We start from the raw sequence: 19,572 nt of genomic DNA, 5'->3' as shown, positions 1-19,572 counted from the left end.
TCTAGTAAGGCTGCACACAGTGGCTCATGCTTGTAATCCCAGCACTTTGGGAAGCTGAGGCAAGAGGATCACATGAGAGGCCAGGAGTTTGAGATCAGCCCCGGCAACAGAGTGTGACCCTATTTCTACAAAAATTTAAAAATTAGCTAGGCATGGTAGTATGTGCCTGTGGTCCTGGCTACTTGAGGCTGACATGGGAGGATCACTTGAGCCCTGGAAGTCAAGGCTGCAGTGAGCTGTGATTGTACTACCGCACTCCAGCCTGAGTGATAGAGCGAGATACTGTCTCAACAACAACAATAACAACAACAAAAACAAAGCTCTAGTAAGAACAATATACAGAGCACCCAAATTATAGAATGTAATTTTTTTTGAAAAGACTGGTATGCACTGAGAAAATGCAAAGAATCCAATGAACAAAATGCTGCAAGCAATAACATATCTGCAACCTAAAAAGAGAAGTAGTACAATCTACGGAATAAGTAGTTTTGTTAAAATTGTAGGCATTATTCCTCAATAAGATACGTTGAATTGCTCTAGAGAAACTAATTGTATCTTTGTTAAATACAAGTTAAAAATGAGCTCAGTTTATATCTCTGTAAAAGGTCAAATGTCATTTGCGGGTAGGAAGCAAAAGCAGAAGTTAAGTAAAGTGTATCATTGGGCCGGGCATGGTGGTCTATGCCTGTAATCCCAGCACTTTGTGAGACCAAGGTGGGAGGATCACCTGAGGTCAGGAGTTCGAGACCAGCCTAGCCAATATGGTGAAACCCCATTTCTACTAAAAATACAAAACATTAGCTGGGCATGGTGGTGTGCACCTGTGATCCCGGCTATTCGGGAGGCTGAGGCAGGAGAATCACTTGAACTCAGGAGGCAGAGGCTGCAATGAGCCAAGATGGCGCCACTGCACTCCAGCCTGGATGACAGAGCGAGACTCCAACTCAAAACATAAATAAATAATACATAAATTTGTATCATTGGTGCCTTTCATCTGCTCGAGGGCTACATGGCTATGTTTTGGTATTAGAAATTGAGTACTTCAGAAATGAGGTTCCAAATTTTGGCATATAAACCTACCCTATCTTGTTCCAACAAAATGAGGATAGGTACAGAAAATGAAAAAAAAAAAAACAAAACCAGTAAATTTCAAAGTAGAGGCCATATTGAAAAAAAAAATGTGATTACATGTGCTTTCAAGGTAAAGATTTTTATGTAACCCGTGCAGAAGAAAGTAATCAACCAAAAAATATTGTACCTGCAGGATACAGAAAATAAAATACAAGAAAGTGTGCATTCTTTTTTCAAGACCATTGGAGGATAAAGTTACTATCAAAGGGCCTTAGCTTAAATAACTATAAATTCGGATTCCCACCACATAGATGAAATAAGAAGTTTCTGCATCTGGAGAAAGGAACCATGGAAATATGAGGCCGGCTGGGGGAAAGATGTATGTACATCATTAAAGACCAGCACACTGTAGTTTTCACCACTTGAGTTCATGTGTTACTGCCCAGAAGGCATCCTTTGTCATCAGACTGGATTCTACTGTGGTGACATGCTATTGCTCTGGTTCTCTGAGAGTCAGAACTCAGTGACAATTCAAATGTGATCACTTAAAAGCCACATGACAGATATAAGCACACATAGGTCCATATGGGAACTCTAATTTAAAACTTAAAGTAGAAGGCATACATTAAAAAGTTGGTTTGGAATTTTTAAAAGAGAGAGTTCCTAATGGCAACTCCTAAAAAACATATCTCATCATGTTTGTTATTTTAGGGAAATATCTATTCTTGTCTTGTTCTACCAAGGATTTGAAAACAAATATAACTGGGATGTTGGTTTCACATTGCCCTAACTAGGCCATATGTAACAGGCATGAGGTAGTTAAACAACACCAAGCCTCTATTTAATTAACTAAGCTCTGCCACAAGGAGGAGGGTACTACACAGAGAGAATATTTCAGTGACGAGAAACAATCTCCTATGGACTCAATGTGTTCCTCCCCTCCCAACAAATCCATATTTTGAAATCCTAACCCCCAGGGTGACGGTAATAGGAAATGGGGCCTTTGGGAAATAATTAAGCCATGAGGATGGGGTTCTCATGAATGGAATTAGTGCCCTTACCAAAGAGACCCAGGGAGCTCCTTCTCCCTTTCAACCATTTGAGGACAAGCAAGAAAACGGCCGTTATGAGCCAGGAAGAAGTTCCTCACCACACACTGAATCTGCTAGTGCCTTGATCTTCAACTTCTCAGCCTCCAGAACTGTGAGAAATAAGTGTTGTTTAGGCCACTCAGTCTCTGGAATTTTTGTTTTGGCAGCCTGAATGGACACAATCGTGGAAGGAAAAAAAAAAAAAAGATATTGGAGCAATAATAGCATCTTCCAGGCTGGGCGCAGCAAGGATGGTGCTAAAATTTTCTCTCCCTATATCTCCCCACCCATTCTTTTATAGCACCCTGAGCAGGCAAAACAGAAAGTATTTCTCAGGTATTTTGGAGGAGTTATATCAGGAACACATCCCCCCACACAGACTTGTATAATAGCCTTGTATACTATATGTGTGTAAAAATGTACAAAATATACATTGTATACAAGCTCTAACAGCAGGCATACAAAAAAAAAAAAAAATCAAGAGAATTAGAAGTGCCAATTCCAAACCCTTTAGGAAAAAAAGCTTGTTCTTCAAGAATTAAACTCTGAACAGATGCAGAGGACTACAGGAAGATTCTGCCAGCTCAACTTTAAAAGAAGTGACCAGTTCAACATGCATATAAGCTGACATTACAGGTTGGAGAAACAGAACCAAGGTGATGCTAGAAGAGATTCTAGATAGAGACAAAGCTACCTCTCAGGCCATTCTTGGCCACCTAATCATGAAAACTCTAGGAGAGAGGAACTCAACTCAATGCTAGAACCATCTTAGATTTGTATGTAAGTTGTGGTTTGTCATTATATTCATACTTTATCAAGAATGAATTGAATGTAATTCATAGGTTTAGTTCTTCTCAATAGAGTATGCATTTATCCTTATAAAGTCTAGAGTTGAAGAGAACTCATTCAGGTAACACTTACCACCTGTAAGATTAAAGAAAACAAGCCAGCCCCCAGCCTAGCCCGTAGAAATCCTGCCACCCTGGGGAGCCAGAGAGGGGTCCAGCCACCCTCTCTGATACCTCAGCTCTTACAAAACTCATCAAGATGTTATGCTACTTAGGAGGTAGTAACTGTGCACCTACTATTTAAAAACTAGTATTAAATAAGGAAATGTGACATTTAAAAAGCATAAATACATCCTCACAATAAAAGCAATGACTCTATCATTTCAAAAGCCGTGCAAAATTATTCACATCTGCCCTTCACCAATTCGTGTTAATTCCTATTAATATGACCTAACGTGACTTAATATCCTCAGCTATAATGAATGCGATTGTGAAGAGACTGAGTTAAGAATTGTCTAAACTGACAAAAGGCAAAATGGTAGTTGAAAGATTGAACACGGGGAGATTTTTTAATAGGAAACTTTTCTTATCTCTGCTCAGCCACTTACTGATTGATGTGACCTTGACACATTTCTTAGCCTCTCTAAACTTTATTTTCCCTGTGTTTAAAACAAGAAGAGTAGTTTACTATATACGGATTTGTTCATTTAAGAGGTGAGCTTTGCATGACATCTCACATAGGAGCTGTCACAGAATAGATTTACAATAATAAGACACTGTCCTCACAAAAATGTACAGAACTAAGTGTCAGGTACTGTTCTAGAGGTTGAATATGTTTTCAGTGATCATATTCTTTTTCCATAAACTAATAAAACCTACAAAATACAACTTTACATAACCAGATTATTAGGTTTTCCGGGAAAATAAAATATTGAAAGAGAATGTTGTATTTTGTTACTCACACAGAGAACAAATTACTTTCACTAATTCTGACTTTTTTGGATCTTTAGGGTTATTTTTTTCTTTTTCCAGAAGTCATGATCACAAACAAAAGTTATGAACAGACAGATCACAGAAAAGGAGGTGCAAACTGATTGTTTTTTTTTTTTTGAATGTCTGAAAAGATGCTGGACTTCACTTTTTTTTTTGAGACGGAGTCTCGCTCTGTCGCCCAGGCTGGAGTGCGGTGGCCAGATCTCGGCTCACTGCAAGCTCTGCCTCCCGGGTTTACGCCATATTCCTGCCTCAGCCTCCCGAGTAGCTGGGACTACAGGTGCCGGCCACCTCGCCCAGCTAGTTTTTTTGTATTTTTTAGTAGAGATGGGGTTTCACCATGTTAGCCAGGATGGTCTCGATCTCCTAACCTCGTGATCCGCCCGCCTCGGCCTCCCAAAGTGCTGGGATTACAGGCTTGAGCCACCGCGCCCGGCCACTTTTTTTTTTTTTTTTTTAAACAGAGTTTTGCTCTTGTCACCCAGGCTGGAGTGCAATGGTGCGATCTTGGCTCACTGCAACCTCCACCTCCTAGGTTCAAGTGATTCTCCTGCCTCTGCCTCCCAAGTAGCTGGGACTACAGGTGCCCAACACCACACCCGGCTAATTTTTGTATTTTTATTAGAGACAAGGTTTCACTATGTTGGCCAGGCTGGTCTTGAACTCCTGACCTCAGGTTATCCACCTGCCTCGGCCTCCCAAAGTGCTGGGATTACAGGTGTGAGCCACTGCATCTGGCCTGGCCTTCACTTATAAGAAGAGAAATGCAAATTAAAACTTGCTAAAATGCCCTTTCACCTATCAGGTTGACAAAGATCAAAAAGCGTGATGACACAGGGACAAAGAGCATAATGAGAGGGAATGATGGGGGAACTGTGGCTCTGACACATAGGTGAAACACAGGTATTAGGAGAGAATATTGTCCAAACTTCTAGAGGCAATTCTGTAACATTTATCAAATTTCAAATGCATTTTTTTACCCTTTAAGCCAGGGATTCTATTCTCTTTACTTAGCTTTCATGTTCAAGGACGTTTGTTGTAGCATTGTAAAGTAAAAGATTAGAAATCACCTAAATGTCCATCCATAGAAAATAGTTTAAAATCTTAAATTTAAAATTAAAATAATACATTTCAGGATAAATCCATGTAACAGAATACTATACAGTTATACAAAAAGGAATAAGAACGCCCTTTGGAACTGAAATGATTTGGAATAATTTTTTTTTAAAGTGGGGGGAAGGCAAAGGGACACGGGTCTATAATATGCTACCATGTGGATAAATATATAAACATATTTGTGTATTTATAAAATATATCTGGAAAATTAGAAAAAAATGGTATTGTTTGCTGGAAGGTGGTAGTGATAATATGGACTTCATTTTATACATTTTATATTTTGAAACTTCTGTGTGCACTAAGATTTTAAGATGAAAAAATTTAGAAAACCATGCAACGACTTAAAAACTAAATAAATTAAGTGATAATGGGATATCATATGTAATAGGTGCCTTATACAGATGGTCCTCTGTATCCAATTATAAGTAATCCAGACGTGATTTAGAGTATACAGAAGGATGTGTGTACCTTATATGCAAATATTATGCCATTTTATATAAGGGACTTCAGTAGCCACAGATTTTGGTGCCCATGGTGGGGGGTCCTGGAACTAATCCCCTCAAGATATTGAGGGATGACTATAATTGCAACTGCATAAAACATATGAGAAGATGAAAAGAAATAAGCAAAAACATTGAGATGGAATTACAGGCATTTAAAAACTTTTTTCACCAACGTTTCTGTAAGTATAAATAATATAAAAATCATAAAACCACTAAAATAAAAATTTCACATAAAACAATGTTATTTTAATTTTTTAAAATATTAGTCTAATTATGATTTTTCTTATTTAAAGTAAAGAAAAATGGATATATCTTTAAATGCTTCACTCTTGGGAAGAAAAAAGCAATGACCTATTGATATGGTTTGGCTGTGTCCCCACCCAAATCTCGTCTTGAATTGTAGCTCCCACAGTTCCCACACGTTGTGGGAGGGACCCAGTGGGATGTAATTGAATCATGGGGGTGGGTCTTTCTTATGCTCTTCTCATGATAGTGAATAAGTCTCATGAGAACTGATGGTTTTACAAATGAGAATTTTCCTGCACAAGTTCTCTCTTGTCTGCCACCATGTAAGATGTGCCTTTCGCCTTCCACCATGATTGTGAGGCCTCCCCAGCCACGTGGAACTGTAAGCACATTAAACCTCTTTTTCTCTATAAATTACTCTGCCTCGGGTGTGTCTTTATCAGCAGCATGAAAACAGACTGATACACCTATCCTTTTTTTTATTTCAACTAAACTCACTCTAACACAGAATTATTTATACCTGTAATTGTGAGCTTTTGATTTCACTAACTTTGTTGTAGCCTAGAAGAGCAGACTCAGAAGGGCTCTTACAGGGTTAACTTAGGGTAGTCCATCAGCTATGTGTGGTTTAGAAATTCATTTTCTCCTGCTGCATATTTCTAAATTAATGAAACTATTTTATACACTGATGAGTTATAAGACTATTGTATGTTGTATTCCATTTAGAATGTCAATGTACAAGGTGGAAAACAGGCATGAGCTGTTTAGTATTTATCATGGAACCTATGGATCCCCCCAGTCACTGAGGAATTGAAGGAACTTAGAACTCACCAAATACACTTTCTAAAAGGATAACATCCAAGTATACTCTTAAGAATAGTATCTTTAGGAATTGGAAGGAAATTACCACTATGTAACATAGTTTCTTTCTTGGCATTTAAATAACTTTACAGTCTGTTGGTTTCCTTTTCTTTTTTTTTTTTCTTTTCTGGATTATATCTAAATTTAATATTGAAGACAGCACTTAGCATTTCTCTGGCCTAATATTATTTTCCATGATAAATGTGTGCATTTGCCTCAATTACCTTAGGAATTACTAGAAATTGCTTTGGAGTTTTTCCTGCACTTTAATGTTCTGCCTTTTCTCATTATTGTGATCACATAAAATTTTGTAGCTCTATTGCTTGAAGAGATTTCACAAAAAATAATTTTAATAAATGTCATGTGCAATATATTTGCATGAATTGCCTCGTGAATTTGAAATTCCAGAAGCTATAACTCTGTTAACTGAAATGCTTTAACCTGGATCTCAATATGTGAAAAATCATTTAAAGCTGAATTGGCTTCAGCATAAAACTCTTTGAAAATAGCCTGAAGTAATTGTGAGTTCTGGAGCTAGTGCCAAAACATTATTCATTCTATGCCTTTAACGAAAGGCTGTGGCTTTTTGCTTATTTGTATATTACACATACTACTAAAGAAAATAAAATTTTAACATTAAGTACATTAAAAGCAACAAAGACAAAGACGATTAAATGTCTTATATCTCTGAACCATGTTAAGTCACGGGATTTCTCATCCATTAAGTTACAATGTGAGCTTTCCCCCTAAAGCAGAAGGAGAAATATGACTAAAGGGATATCCCTACTACAGGCCAGCTATGGTGGCTCATCCAGTGCTTTGGGAGGCCAAGGTGGGAGGATTGCTTGAGACTAGGAGTTCTGAGTCCAGCCTAGGCAACACAGTAAGACTTCATCTCTACAAAAATAAAAACTTAAAAAAAAAAAAAAAAAAAAAAAGCTGGGCATGGTGGTACGTGGCTATAGTCCTAGCTTCTTGGGAGGCTGAGGCAAGAGGATCACTTGAGCCCAGAAGTTCGAGGCTCCAGTGAGCTATGATCACGCCACTGCATTTCAGCCTGGGCAACAGAGAGAGACTGTCTCTTAAAAAGAGAGAGAGAGAGAGGGAGGGAGAGAGAGAGATTCCTACTATCCTTACTACAAACTAATACAAAGAAGAGCAGTGAATCCTTTACACCACAGGTTGATAAATTAAAGCCTGAGGGCCTAACAGAGCCTACAACCTATTTTTGTAAATAAAGTTTCATTGCAACACCACATTCATTTGTTTATGCATGATCTATGGCTGATTTCATGCTACAGGGGCAGAATTCAGTAGTTACAACAGAGAACATCTGGCTCCAAAGCCCAAAATATTTGCTACCTGGCTATTTACAGAAAAATGTTGCCAATTTCCGTCCACTGAGTGGGCTTGTTCAAAAGAAGGAGATAAGGTTTAGCAATCCTGGAGACTTGGGATGCAGAAAATCAAATTACTAGCATCACTTTTAATAGGAGAGAAAGAGTTGGGGTATAATCCTTAATTTATCAGAGGATTCTGCTATTCTACTTATAACATATTGGAGTACTGGATGAGGAGTACTGTGACATTTTTTCTTATGAATATGAATTGTGTGTATAAATTGTACAGTTGACAGTGTATGCTTTAATAAATACTTAGAGATGTATAGTATAGATAAATAGATGTGCGGATGTATGGCTGAGAAAGCAGACACCAGAAATGCTTGGCAAAAGCTATGGCTGAGACGATAGCCAGAAAAAATGATCTGAACCATCAAGTTAAAATCATCAAACAAGGCAGGCATTCTAGAGAAAAGCAAAAATCGCTGTGGCGGCATCACAGATAAGCCCCCATCTTGTTAAATAAGCCCCCACCTTGTTAGATCATTAATTCAGACTTCTGACAACCCCTTCATTTATTGCTACTATGCAAATATGAGGAAAGAAACATTTTTTCGAAGGAAAGAACAACCCTACCAACTAATTCCGTCTCAGGATTTCTTGAAGCTCACCTGACTATGTTTTTAACCTCTCTAGGAGCCCCAGAAAGCTACTTCACATCCATCAGGCAAGCTTAGAGTCACTGAAGGCTATACCTTCAATCTCCCTCTTCATAGCTTCTTTTTTTTGTACCCTGGGTTGAGTAACACTAATAATCACCTGTGAAATACTTCTGACTTTGTGCTTATTAGTAAAATGTCTTAGGGCATGACTGCTTTGGAGAACAAGATAAGAAATCTTAATGAAGGTCTGAAAATCTAAACCTAACATATGGTTCTCCAATTCTGACCATTATAAAACACGTTATTATTTTTATAACATTTGTATTGTACTTGACAGGCTCTAGACCGGTTTCCTATTGTCCTAATCTACTAAGAATCACTTAACTGAGTACAACATTTTCACCACCGATCGGGTCGAGACCCACACGTTGCAGAGTGGGAAACAGAAGCTCCATGTGGTTCAATTACATTCCCAAGATTGCCCTGGTCTGTATCAAGTAAAACTGATTGACTTGTAATCAGTCATGAAGCCTCCCAAAAGTCTAGAAAAACAAAATTCCAGCTGGGCACGGTGGCTCACGCCTATAATCTCAGCACTTTGAGAGGCCGAGGCCAGAGGATCACTCGAGGTCAGGAGTTCAAGACCAGCCTGGCCAACATGGTGAAACCTTGACTCTACTCAAAATACAAAAATTAGCCAGGTGCAGTGGCACGTGCCTGTAATGCCAGTTACTCGGGAGGCTGAGGCAGGAGAATCACTTGAACCTGGGAGGCGGAGGTTGTGGTGAGCCAAAATCGCACCACTGCATTCCAGCCTGGGCAACAGAGTGAGACTCCATCTCAAAAAGAAAAAAGAAAAGAAAAACAAACTTCTATAAACTGATGGTTTGACGATGCATTATAAATGCTATATACAGACTGAATTGTGTTCCCCCAAAATCCATATGTTGAAGCCCTAACCTAAAATGTGACTGTATTTGGAGATAGAGCCTAGAAAGAGGTCATTAAGGTTTAATGAGGTCAGAATAGTAGGGCCCTGGATTAGTGTTATCGTAAAAAGAGGCATCAGAGAGTTTATGCTCTTTCTCCCTCCGCTATGTGAGGACGCAGCTAGAAGGCTCAGGAAGAGCGTCTTCACCAGGAACCAAATCAGCTGGCACCTTGGTCTCAGACCTGGCCTCTAGAACTGTGGGATATAAATTTCTGTTGCTTAAGTCATCCAGTCTGTGGTCTTTCGTTATGGCAGCCTGAGCAGACTAAGACACATTGCTAAGATTAACATTAAGGCAAGGAAAATTCTGGAAAAAAAAAACAGAGAGTCTCTGGATACCATACAATCTAACTGAATAACAAGATAAACTCAAAATACTCGCAAAATAAGAAAGGAGGTGAAATTTCTTCTTGTAATTGCTCCAAAACTATCTATTCAAGATATGTAACTCAGAAGACACACAGGGTTAAAACAGATGATGGTGAGTTTAGTATCTGTAAAGCAGAAGCACTGTTGGGGATTGGCTACTGAAACATGAATGTTTACGTTGTCTAAATCTCTTACGACAACTTGAGTGACCTATACTTAGAAAAGCAGTCCCTAACATTCAAGAGCTGGCCTGGCACGATCAACGAGGCCTTGATGTCCCCCTATCAGACATTAACAATTTCATAGAACATCGACAGCAGACAAGGCCACTCTGAATATATTATATTTTGAGTTTATATTGTTATTCAGTTAGACTCTATGGTATCCAAAGACTCTCTGTTTTTTTTCCAGAATTTTCCTCGCCTTAATGTTAATCTTAGCAATGTGTCTTAGTCTGCTCAGGCTGCCATAACGAAAGACCACAGATGGGATGGCTTAAGCAACAGAAATTTATATGCCACAGTTGTAGAGGCCAGGAGGTCTGAAGACCAAAGTGCCAGCTGATTCGGTTCCTGGTGAAGACGCTCTTCCTGAGCCTTCTAGCTGCGTCCTCACATAGTAACCATGACGGATCAGGACAGAAACAAGAAAACCCCATAATATCTGAGCACAGACAAATTATGAACATTGTCCAAGACACAAGAGGCATGACATCCCCTTTCCTGGCTAATACGAGCATCTGCTGCTGTTTTACCAATTATGGCTTTAACCTCAGTCTAGTCTGCCCCATATACACATATAATTACTCTATCAAGACACCCAATCATAGAATCAGGAAGCATACCCCTGCTTCCTGACAACATCCGATTCAGAGCAGAGCTTCCAAAAGTCCTCCCCAAATCACCTGGCACAAGCCCAAATCCTTTCTGTCTTTTCCAGCACCCACTGGCTGAGACTCTCCACAGTCCTCCATGCTCTCCCTGCAAGGAATAACAGACCAATGTATTCAACTACACTGTATTCCTAGAGGTCACAGACTGGAGAGCATTGACTAGGGCAGCTGAACAATGTGGCCCTGACTTGTTCTTCCTCATTTTGTTTGTCTTAGAAAAGTTCACGAGGGGATGAACATACTCTAAAAACTAAAGGCTGGGCCCAGTGGCTCATATCTGTAATCCCAGCACTTTGGTAGGCTGAGGCAGGCAGATCAGGAGGTCAGGAGTTCGAGACCAGCCTGGCCAATATGGTAAAACCTTGTCTCTAGTAAATACACAAAACTTAACCGGGCATGGTGGTGTGCACCTGTAGTCCCAACTACTTGGGAGGCTGAGGCAGAAGAATCACTTGAACCCGGGAGGCAGAGGTTGCAGTAAGCCGAGATAGCGCCACTGCACTCCAGCCTGGGCAATGGAGCAAGACTCTGTCTCAAAAAACAAACAAACAAAAACACTAAAAAAGTTCAGAAATGTAAAATTTACAATCTTATTGTTAAGTTTTGTTCAGTTTGTTTTTGTTTTTGAAACAGGGTCTCACCCTGTTGCCCAGGCTGGGGTGCAGTGGCACGATCATGACTCACTGCAGCCTCAATCTCCCAGGCTCAAGTGATCCTCCCACCACAGCCTCCCAAGTAGCTGAGACCACAGGTGCATGCTACCATGTCCAGCTAATTTATAAAGTTTTCTGGTAGAGAAAAGGTCTCACAATGTTGCCCAGGCTGGTCTCAAACTCCTCAGCCTCCCAAGGTGCTGAGATTATAGTCATGAGCCACCATGCCTGGCAGTTTTCTTCTTTTGTTTTAAAGTGAGACAGAAATTAAACTGATATACCAAAGGAGTTCATCACACTGAAATTTAAACAACTGTGAGGCTCCCGCACAGTCAACAGCAATCCTGTTTACTGTCTATGTTATTACACGTCAGAGGTATGAATCAGATTAATAAATTAAATTGCCTCAAATGTGAGTTTTTGTATTAATGCCGTTGGTGAAGGCATTTGTCATTTTTTGTTTATATTAGCCAGGAAAGGGGATGTCATGCATCTTGTGACTTGGACAATGTTCGTAATTTGTCTGTGCTCAGACACGGTTATGGAGTTGTCTTATTTTTGTCCTGATCCATCACAGGCACAGAGTGGCCTTGTCTGCTGTCGATGTTCTACGAGATTGTTTATGTCCAACAGAGGACATCGAGACCTGGCTGACAGCACCAGGCCAGCTCCTGGATGTCAGGGGCTGCTTTTCTTCTTTCTCAAGTAAAGCTCACTCAAGTTGGCATAGGAGGTTTAAATGTCCAGCATGCCCTCTGCATTCTCCTCCCCTTTTCTGGCTAACAGAACCTCTCTTTCCTACAGGTAACACATTGAAGGTGGATTGTGTGGACTAATGGACCTCAACAACACTCATTTAGCCAATGAAAAATCATTTATTATTATGCTAATTTATGAATTCACCAGTGGAATTATAAACTCTTGCCTAAGATCATCCAAAAGTGAATCATCCCTGAAGCATGGGTTCTGATTAGGGCCTTCAAATGCTACCTAACCATCTCTATGGTATAGATGGAAATTAATTTACATTTGCACACATCACGTTGTTCACACAGAGAATAAAACACCGCCAAATCTTAATTGTATGGAAAAAAATAAATCTGACATATTATCTAGAAAATGTTCATGCATTCTGAGTCTTTGACATACCACAAAAATGGGATCATTGGCAGCTGAATGTGGCAAAGCGTTTGTCCCGTTCAAGAAGGAATGAACCAAATTATGAAGGCTCATCACTCTAGAATCCAGAGTCCCATCGGCTTTATCAAACCCTTCCAAGGCATTCCTGGGAGAAACAAGTATATCAGTGACAACAGACAAAGACTGATAAAGGTCTCTTTTTTGTTGTTTTCAGCCTAGATGATAGTTTTCTAATTTGAGATTGGGTAGGTATATGGGAAACTCTGTCATAACAAATTCACCAAGAATTAGCCCCAAACTTGAACGATAACCCTCTGTAAGGGGAGATAACTCCTAATCAATGCTATTTCTGAATTATATCTCTTTTGTGTACTGTGTGACAACCTTCACACCTGTCTCTCATACCCTTGGGGAGCAGGCTCTGTGCTTTCTTCAGATATTCATTGCCAGGGTTCAGTACCATGCCCAGCACATGATTGCGATCAATATTTTATTTAACATTTAATCTGATATTTATATTTCTCAACCAAATAGACCTTCAGCTTGACTGAAGGTCCAGGTACTCAATAGGCTGAGATAGGAGGATCACTTGAGCCCAGGAGTTTGAGGTTACAGTTAGCCATGATTGTGCCACTGCATTCTACCCTGGGTGACACAGCAAGACCCTGGCTCTACAGAAAAAGAAAAAAAAATTTCTACCACCACAAAAAGACTTTAAGAATTATGAAATACATTTATAAATAAGATTTTAAACAAAGATGGGTCCAAAAAGGGGGTGGTAGACAGATTAAAGATCTTCTCCAAAACTGGATTCTCTCTCTCTCTCTTAACTGTGTTTAAAGACAATTTGTATGGGACCGGGGCAGGGTAGGCTGAACTCACATGTAGAGGTTCTGTTAAGTGTAGCATGGCTCAGAGTCTGCTGGGGTTGGACACAGCCTTCAGAGTAGTGTCAAAGGTGGGGGAAGGATAACATTTAAGGTTGCTTTGAAAAGGAGGATGAATTAATTTTTCATTGTGACAAAAGTGCTATTAAAATAGATTGCATTTCCTATATGTTTGAGTTAGGGGAGTTGTTCTCAAAATGCAGTGCTCAGAACACCTTAACTAGCATCGTTTGGGATTTGCTTAGAAAGGCAAATTGTTAAGATACAGCCTATACCTACTGAATCAGAAACTCTGGGAGCAGGGCATGAAATATGTTTTTCTTTAGTGATTTTGAGATGTGCTTAAATTCTAGGCCCTCTACAGGTACATACCACCACACGTGGCTACTTTTTAATATTTTTTTGTAGAGACAGGGTTTTGCTGTGTTGCCCAGGTGGTCTCAAACTCCTGGACTCAAGCAGTCCTCCCTCATGGGTCTCCCAAAGCACTAGGATTACAGGCATGAGCACCATGCCCAACCTGTGGTGGAAGATTAATAGTGGTCTTTAAATGTTAAGTATTGTAATGTCATTGCTATGCTATGATTTGAGTTGAATTTAGTCTGCAATACTCCTCCGAGATCTCAGACCCCACTATTAAGGTGTATGGCTGATACATTTCTAATATCAACATTTTTAAAAACAAGAAAGAAAAGAGAAAGGGCATGGGCCTTGAAAAAACACTATATTTAATGAAGTATCCTGGTTCTGAAGACTGGACCTATTAATGTACAGCAATTAGAAATACGAAAGATGGTTTTGAACAGCTAAGTTAGAAGGTATTAAAACCACATTGTCAGTCATAGTAGATGGGTAAAGACTTTCCTCACACCAATCCCTTGCTAACTTCTCTTACTAAGCCTCTCTCCATCACTTAGCTTCGTAGACAACCCCCAAAACCTGGGTTTCCTTCCAGTTCATTACAACCAGATGCATGAAAACCTGTACTGTACATGCAGGTCCAGCAGAGCTAAGAGCACCCACCTGAAACTGAAGGTAGAGTTCTGGAAGAAGGGAGGATTGTCAAACTTCTGGAGAGACAGGCAATCTCGTATGTTTTTTAAGGTTGGCAATTTCACACTATTTCTTCCCATTTGATTTCTTCTCAGCAAACCTTCATAGGTTCCATTGCACAAGGTGACCCGGTGGTTATAGTCCTCCAAGCTAAGATTTGTAATAAGATTTAAAATAATATGTCTTGGCTGGGTGCGGTAGCTCACGTCTGTAATCCTAGCACTTTGGGAGGCTAAAGCAGGTGGATCCCGTGAGGCCAGGAGTTCAAGACCAGCTTGGCCAATATGGCAAAGCCCCAACTCTACTAAAAATACAAAAATCAGCTGACTGTGGTGACGTGTGCCTGTTGTCCCAACTACTCAGGAGGCTGAGGCAGAAGAATCGCTTGAACCCAGGAGACGGAGGCTGCAGTGAGCAGAGGTCATGTCACTGCCCTCCAGCCTTGGTGATAGAGTGAGACTCTGTCTCAAGAAGAAAACAAAAACAAAAACAAAAAGTAATGTGTCTTAACTTGTGGATGGTATTATAAATTTGTGCCAAGCAAACCAATCAGGGTCACAATCATGGTAAAATTTTATAACAATTACTTTACCAGAGTTAACAATACGTGGTAAAAAGTACTATACCTGAAAGCCATTATGGGTTGAGAAATTCCAAAAATGTAGATGTACAAAATATGGACATGGGTATAAATATGAATAATCATTACCATTCTGTTGGAAAGACAGTGAGAGGGTTTACAAGGCAAAATGACTCCTATTGTGTGCATTTGAACCTTGAGTAACTGAAGGGAGAATAGGATGGTTCATATTATGCTGAGCAAACCAGTTTTGGCAGAAGTGACATGTAAAATTACGAAAGTATTTTAGGCAAATTGAAGGCAAACAGGGGAAGTCAGAGTAAAAGCAGATGAAAGTACACAAAAGGGAGATACTAGAAGAAACGCTGCATTGGAAAATGTTCCAAGGTAGTAGAGTATCGATAGTTATATGCTCAGCACGGGCTGAGAAGTTCCCATGTCCATAAGACATTATATCCTACATGCCTGCTGTGGCCTGGATTCCACCATCAGAATAGTGTTTCTTTCTTTCTATTTATTTTTTTCTTTTTTATTTAGAGATAGGGTCTCACTCTGTTGTACAGGCTAGAGTGCAGTGGCAAGATCACAGCTGACTGCAGCCTTGAACTCCTGGGCTCAAGCAATCCTCCTGCCTCAGCCTCCCTAGTAGCTGGGACTACAGGTGCACATCACCACAACTGGCCAATTTTTGTGTTTTATTTTTGTTTTTTTGAGACAGAGTCTCACTCTGTAGCCCAGGCTGGAGTGCAATAGCACACTGCAACCTCTGCCTCCTGAGTTCAAGCAATTCTCCTGCCTCAGCCTCCTGAGTAGCTGGGACTACAGGCTCATACCACCATGCCCAGCTAATTTTTGTATTTTAAGTAGAGACAGGGTTTCACCATGTTGGTCAGGCTGGTCTCAAACTCCTGACCTCAGATGTTCCTCCCGCCTCGGCCTCCCAAAGTGCTGAGATTATAGGCGTGAGCCACCGCGCCCAGCTGGGCTAACTTTTTAAACTTTTTGTAGAGACAGGGTTTCACTACATTGCCCAGGCTTGTCTCGAAGTCTTGGCCTCAAGCAACCCTCACACCTTGGTCTCCCAAAGGGCAGACCATTATTTCACTGGTAGAGATAAAAATTTAAAGATGTTATTGTGAGGGTTTTCATGATTAGGGGTAGGACTGAGTATGTGAGAATAGAATCAGCACATCCACAGGGATGAAAGAGGCCAGGACCTAAACCCTAAGCTAAAAGAGGTCTCCAAGGGCTCCCAGGCAGCATTTCCCAAAGTGGATTCCAATGGGATGCCCCGTGAAGTAAGAGCTCCAGGGTCAGCTAAGGTTAGGCTCCTCTTGAAAAAGCCTAACACATTTATCTATGGAAGGCTTGAAGACATTCTAAAAATGTAAAAACCTTTTAAACTCAGCCTTCTGTAAATTTACTTGATGACAGAAATCTCTTTTCACGTACCATCTCTACTATCCCAGGGTACGGTGGGAAACAGCGCTTGATGGAATTAAGCTCAGTCACAGAAAGAGCACTGATGATGTCCCTACTCATGGAGCACTGTTCTGAGCGCCGGAGGAGATGCACAGGATGTGGAAGACGAAGTCCCTGCTAGCTGGGCCTGGGCCCCTCAAAACGCGCACCTGTCCAGGCTCAGGGTGTTGGCAGTGAAGCCTGGGGGCAGGGGAAGCCTGAGCTCTGTGCCCTAGAGCAGTCTAAGGACCTGGGAGGAAAGTAGAGCAGTGGGGTTTAAAACACGGGGATTCTGAGGCCAGACGTGGTGGCTCAGGCCTGTAATCCCAGCACTTTGGGAGACCAAGGCAGGCAGATTACATGAGGTCAGGAGATCGAGACCATCCTGGCCAACATGGTGAAACCCCATCTCTACTAAAAATACAAAAATTAGCCAGGCATGGTGGCGCAAACCTGTAATCCCAGCTACTCAAGAGGCTAGAGGCAGGAGAATCGAGTCAGAGGTTGCAGTGAGCCAAGATCATACCACTGCACTCCAGCCTGGTGACAGAGTGAGACCCCGTTTCAAAATAAAGAGGTGCAGGGTTGGGGGGGCACATGGATTTTGGAGGGAAAAAATGAATAAAGGAAGGTGAGGAGCCTCTTGGGAAATTTTTGGCTGTAATGTGTTCCAGGACAGAGAAACAAATTCAAGGAGTCTTTGAGGACAGAACTCTTCATGGGCTGCACGCCAGGCCACTGACCTGTGTGTGAAGTCTTTAGCATGTCAGAGACCATCCTTCCCTGGCTGTCCCCAAGCCCCTGTCCTCCTCAACTCACCAGCATCCCATGGCTCAGCCATATCAGGCTGTTTCCAGAGAATTCTCTAACTTCACGAATGATGTTCCCTCTACCAAGGACTCACCCACTGCCCTCCCACACTCCCCTCACCCTCCTCTACACCTGACTAAGGCCTGTGCCCCTTCCCTTCTCAGAACCACCATCTCTGCCTCTTTGGGACTTGCCCAGACTCTCTTCTTGTCTTTGTGTACACATCTATTACAGTGCTTCTCACACTCAATTGTAATTTACTTACAAGAAATCTATCTTTGTTAATACAAGACAATATTCAAAAGGGAGGTTTTATTTCACTCATCTTTGTATTCTCGGCAGTAACTACATCACACAGGATATGGTGGTGCTTAGCAAATGTTGACTGAATGCAAGAACTACTCATAATTTGATTAGGTTGGTGTAAAAGTAATTGCAGTTTTCGCTGTTACTTCTAATGGCAAAAACCGCAATTACATTTGCACTAACCTGATAAAACGAACCTGACTTCAAAATGAATGACGACCAAGCATAATCAATTCGCAAATGTGATTTTGATATATCTATTCTTTTCATTAAAGAGCTTAGAATTTTTGAAATCCCACCTCCCATAGGAAAACTGTTTTCAGAAACATGTAAATAGGATACCACATGCCTAAGAAACAGAACTATAAAGTGACTTCTCCATGTCTCAGACATCAGAAAAGATTATCTCTGGACACCATTGCAGGTATAGGAGCCATTACCTATCACAGACAGTTTCCCAGCTGGAGAATCTTGAGTTCTGACTAATCAGAGTCGGATCGTCTGGTCTCGCTGCTCCAAACAGCTGGTCTGTACACACATCACACTCATTCCTCCCAGTGGCAAAGTTCCAGTAGGGCAAAGCAAAAGACTCATTGCCAATGAGTCGCTAAAAGCAAAGGGCAGGACTAGTCATTTAATCCATGCCATCAGATACAACAAGAAAGCATACAAGGCAAAGACTGATATGTATCTCAACCAATTGTCTAAGAAGACTAAGAGTACCAGATGGATAAATGAATGAAGAAACTATGACATAAATCAGTGTGTGTATATTATATACACACAAAATACATATTATATATTTTATATACATATAATCAGTGTGTATATATTATATATATAATATACATATATATACTGTATACAATGGAATATTATTCAGCCTTTTAAAAGGAGATCCTGCCATTTGCAACAACATAGATGAATCTAGAAGACAGTATGCCAAGTGAAATAAGCCAGACACAGAAAGGAAAACACTGTATGATCTCACTTATATGTGGGATCTAAAGAAAATTAAAAAAAAGAAAAAGAAACAATGAATACATAGAAAGAGAGTTACATAGTAGTTACAAGGGACTGGGAGAAATGGGAAGACGTAGACTGAAAGGTGAAAAGTTGCAGTTATGTAGGATAAATAAGTCTAGAGGTCTGAAACTATAGTTAAGGTTGTATTGTGTACTGGTAATTTGCCAAGAGAGTAGACCTTAGGTACTCCTACCACACACACACACAAAAAGAGATATTTCTATGTGATGCTGAGTATATTAACTTGCTTTAGTGCACTAATCACTTACCTTACATGAACATCAAGATAAGTATATCAAAACTCACATTGTATGGCTTAAATATATACAATAAATTTTTTTAAAAAATTAAAAGTACTAAATGCATAGTTTTGACCTACCTGGAGATCTCTTTCCAGACACAACAAATGGTACCGGTGCCAGGTAACAAAAGCAGGTCCTTGATGTGAGAAATCTATGGCCTTGTAGGGGCGTCCTGGTCCTAAAACAATTGGGAAACATATTAGAGATGACAGAATAGAATTTTGTAAATGTTAAATCTTACCTAGGCTGTATCTATAGAGCCAATAAGTCCATGATGTTTTATAGTAGTAAGAAAAAAGTTTGTTATTTCTCTCTCCAAAAGCAACAGCAATGACATGAATTTCAGAAGTAACTAGTACTTTTAGGATAAACCCTCCTTTATCTGTCAAAAGGTTGATTTCTAGCAGAGATCCAGGAAATTCAGGTGACTT

General features: G+C 40.3%; 1 protein-coding gene across 1 annotated transcript in view; it reads right to left on the bottom strand.

The window, feature by feature from the left end:
- DCT (dopachrome tautomerase) overlaps positions 1–19,572 on the bottom strand; it is a 42,412-nt gene that overhangs the window by 9,984 nt on the left and 12,856 nt on the right. The window contains exons 3-6 of the mRNA XM_033177432.1: positions 19,219–19,319; positions 18,254–18,420; positions 14,627–14,806; positions 12,726–12,861 (exon numbers count right to left, since the gene is read on the bottom strand). Coding sequence (XP_033033323.1) covers positions 12,726–12,861; positions 14,627–14,806; positions 18,254–18,420; positions 19,219–19,319 — 584 coding nt within the window. The remainder of the gene's footprint in view (positions 1–12,725; positions 12,862–14,626; positions 14,807–18,253; positions 18,421–19,218; positions 19,320–19,572) is intronic.

This window comes from Trachypithecus francoisi, unplaced genomic scaffold (genome assembly GCF_009764315.1).
Source record: "Trachypithecus francoisi isolate TF-2019V2 unplaced genomic scaffold, Tfra_2.0 Lachesis_group18, whole genome shotgun sequence".
In the NCBI taxonomy this organism is placed as follows: Eukaryota; Metazoa; Chordata; class Mammalia; order Primates; family Cercopithecidae; genus Trachypithecus; species Trachypithecus francoisi.
This window is presented reverse-complemented; position numbering and strand designations above follow the sequence as displayed.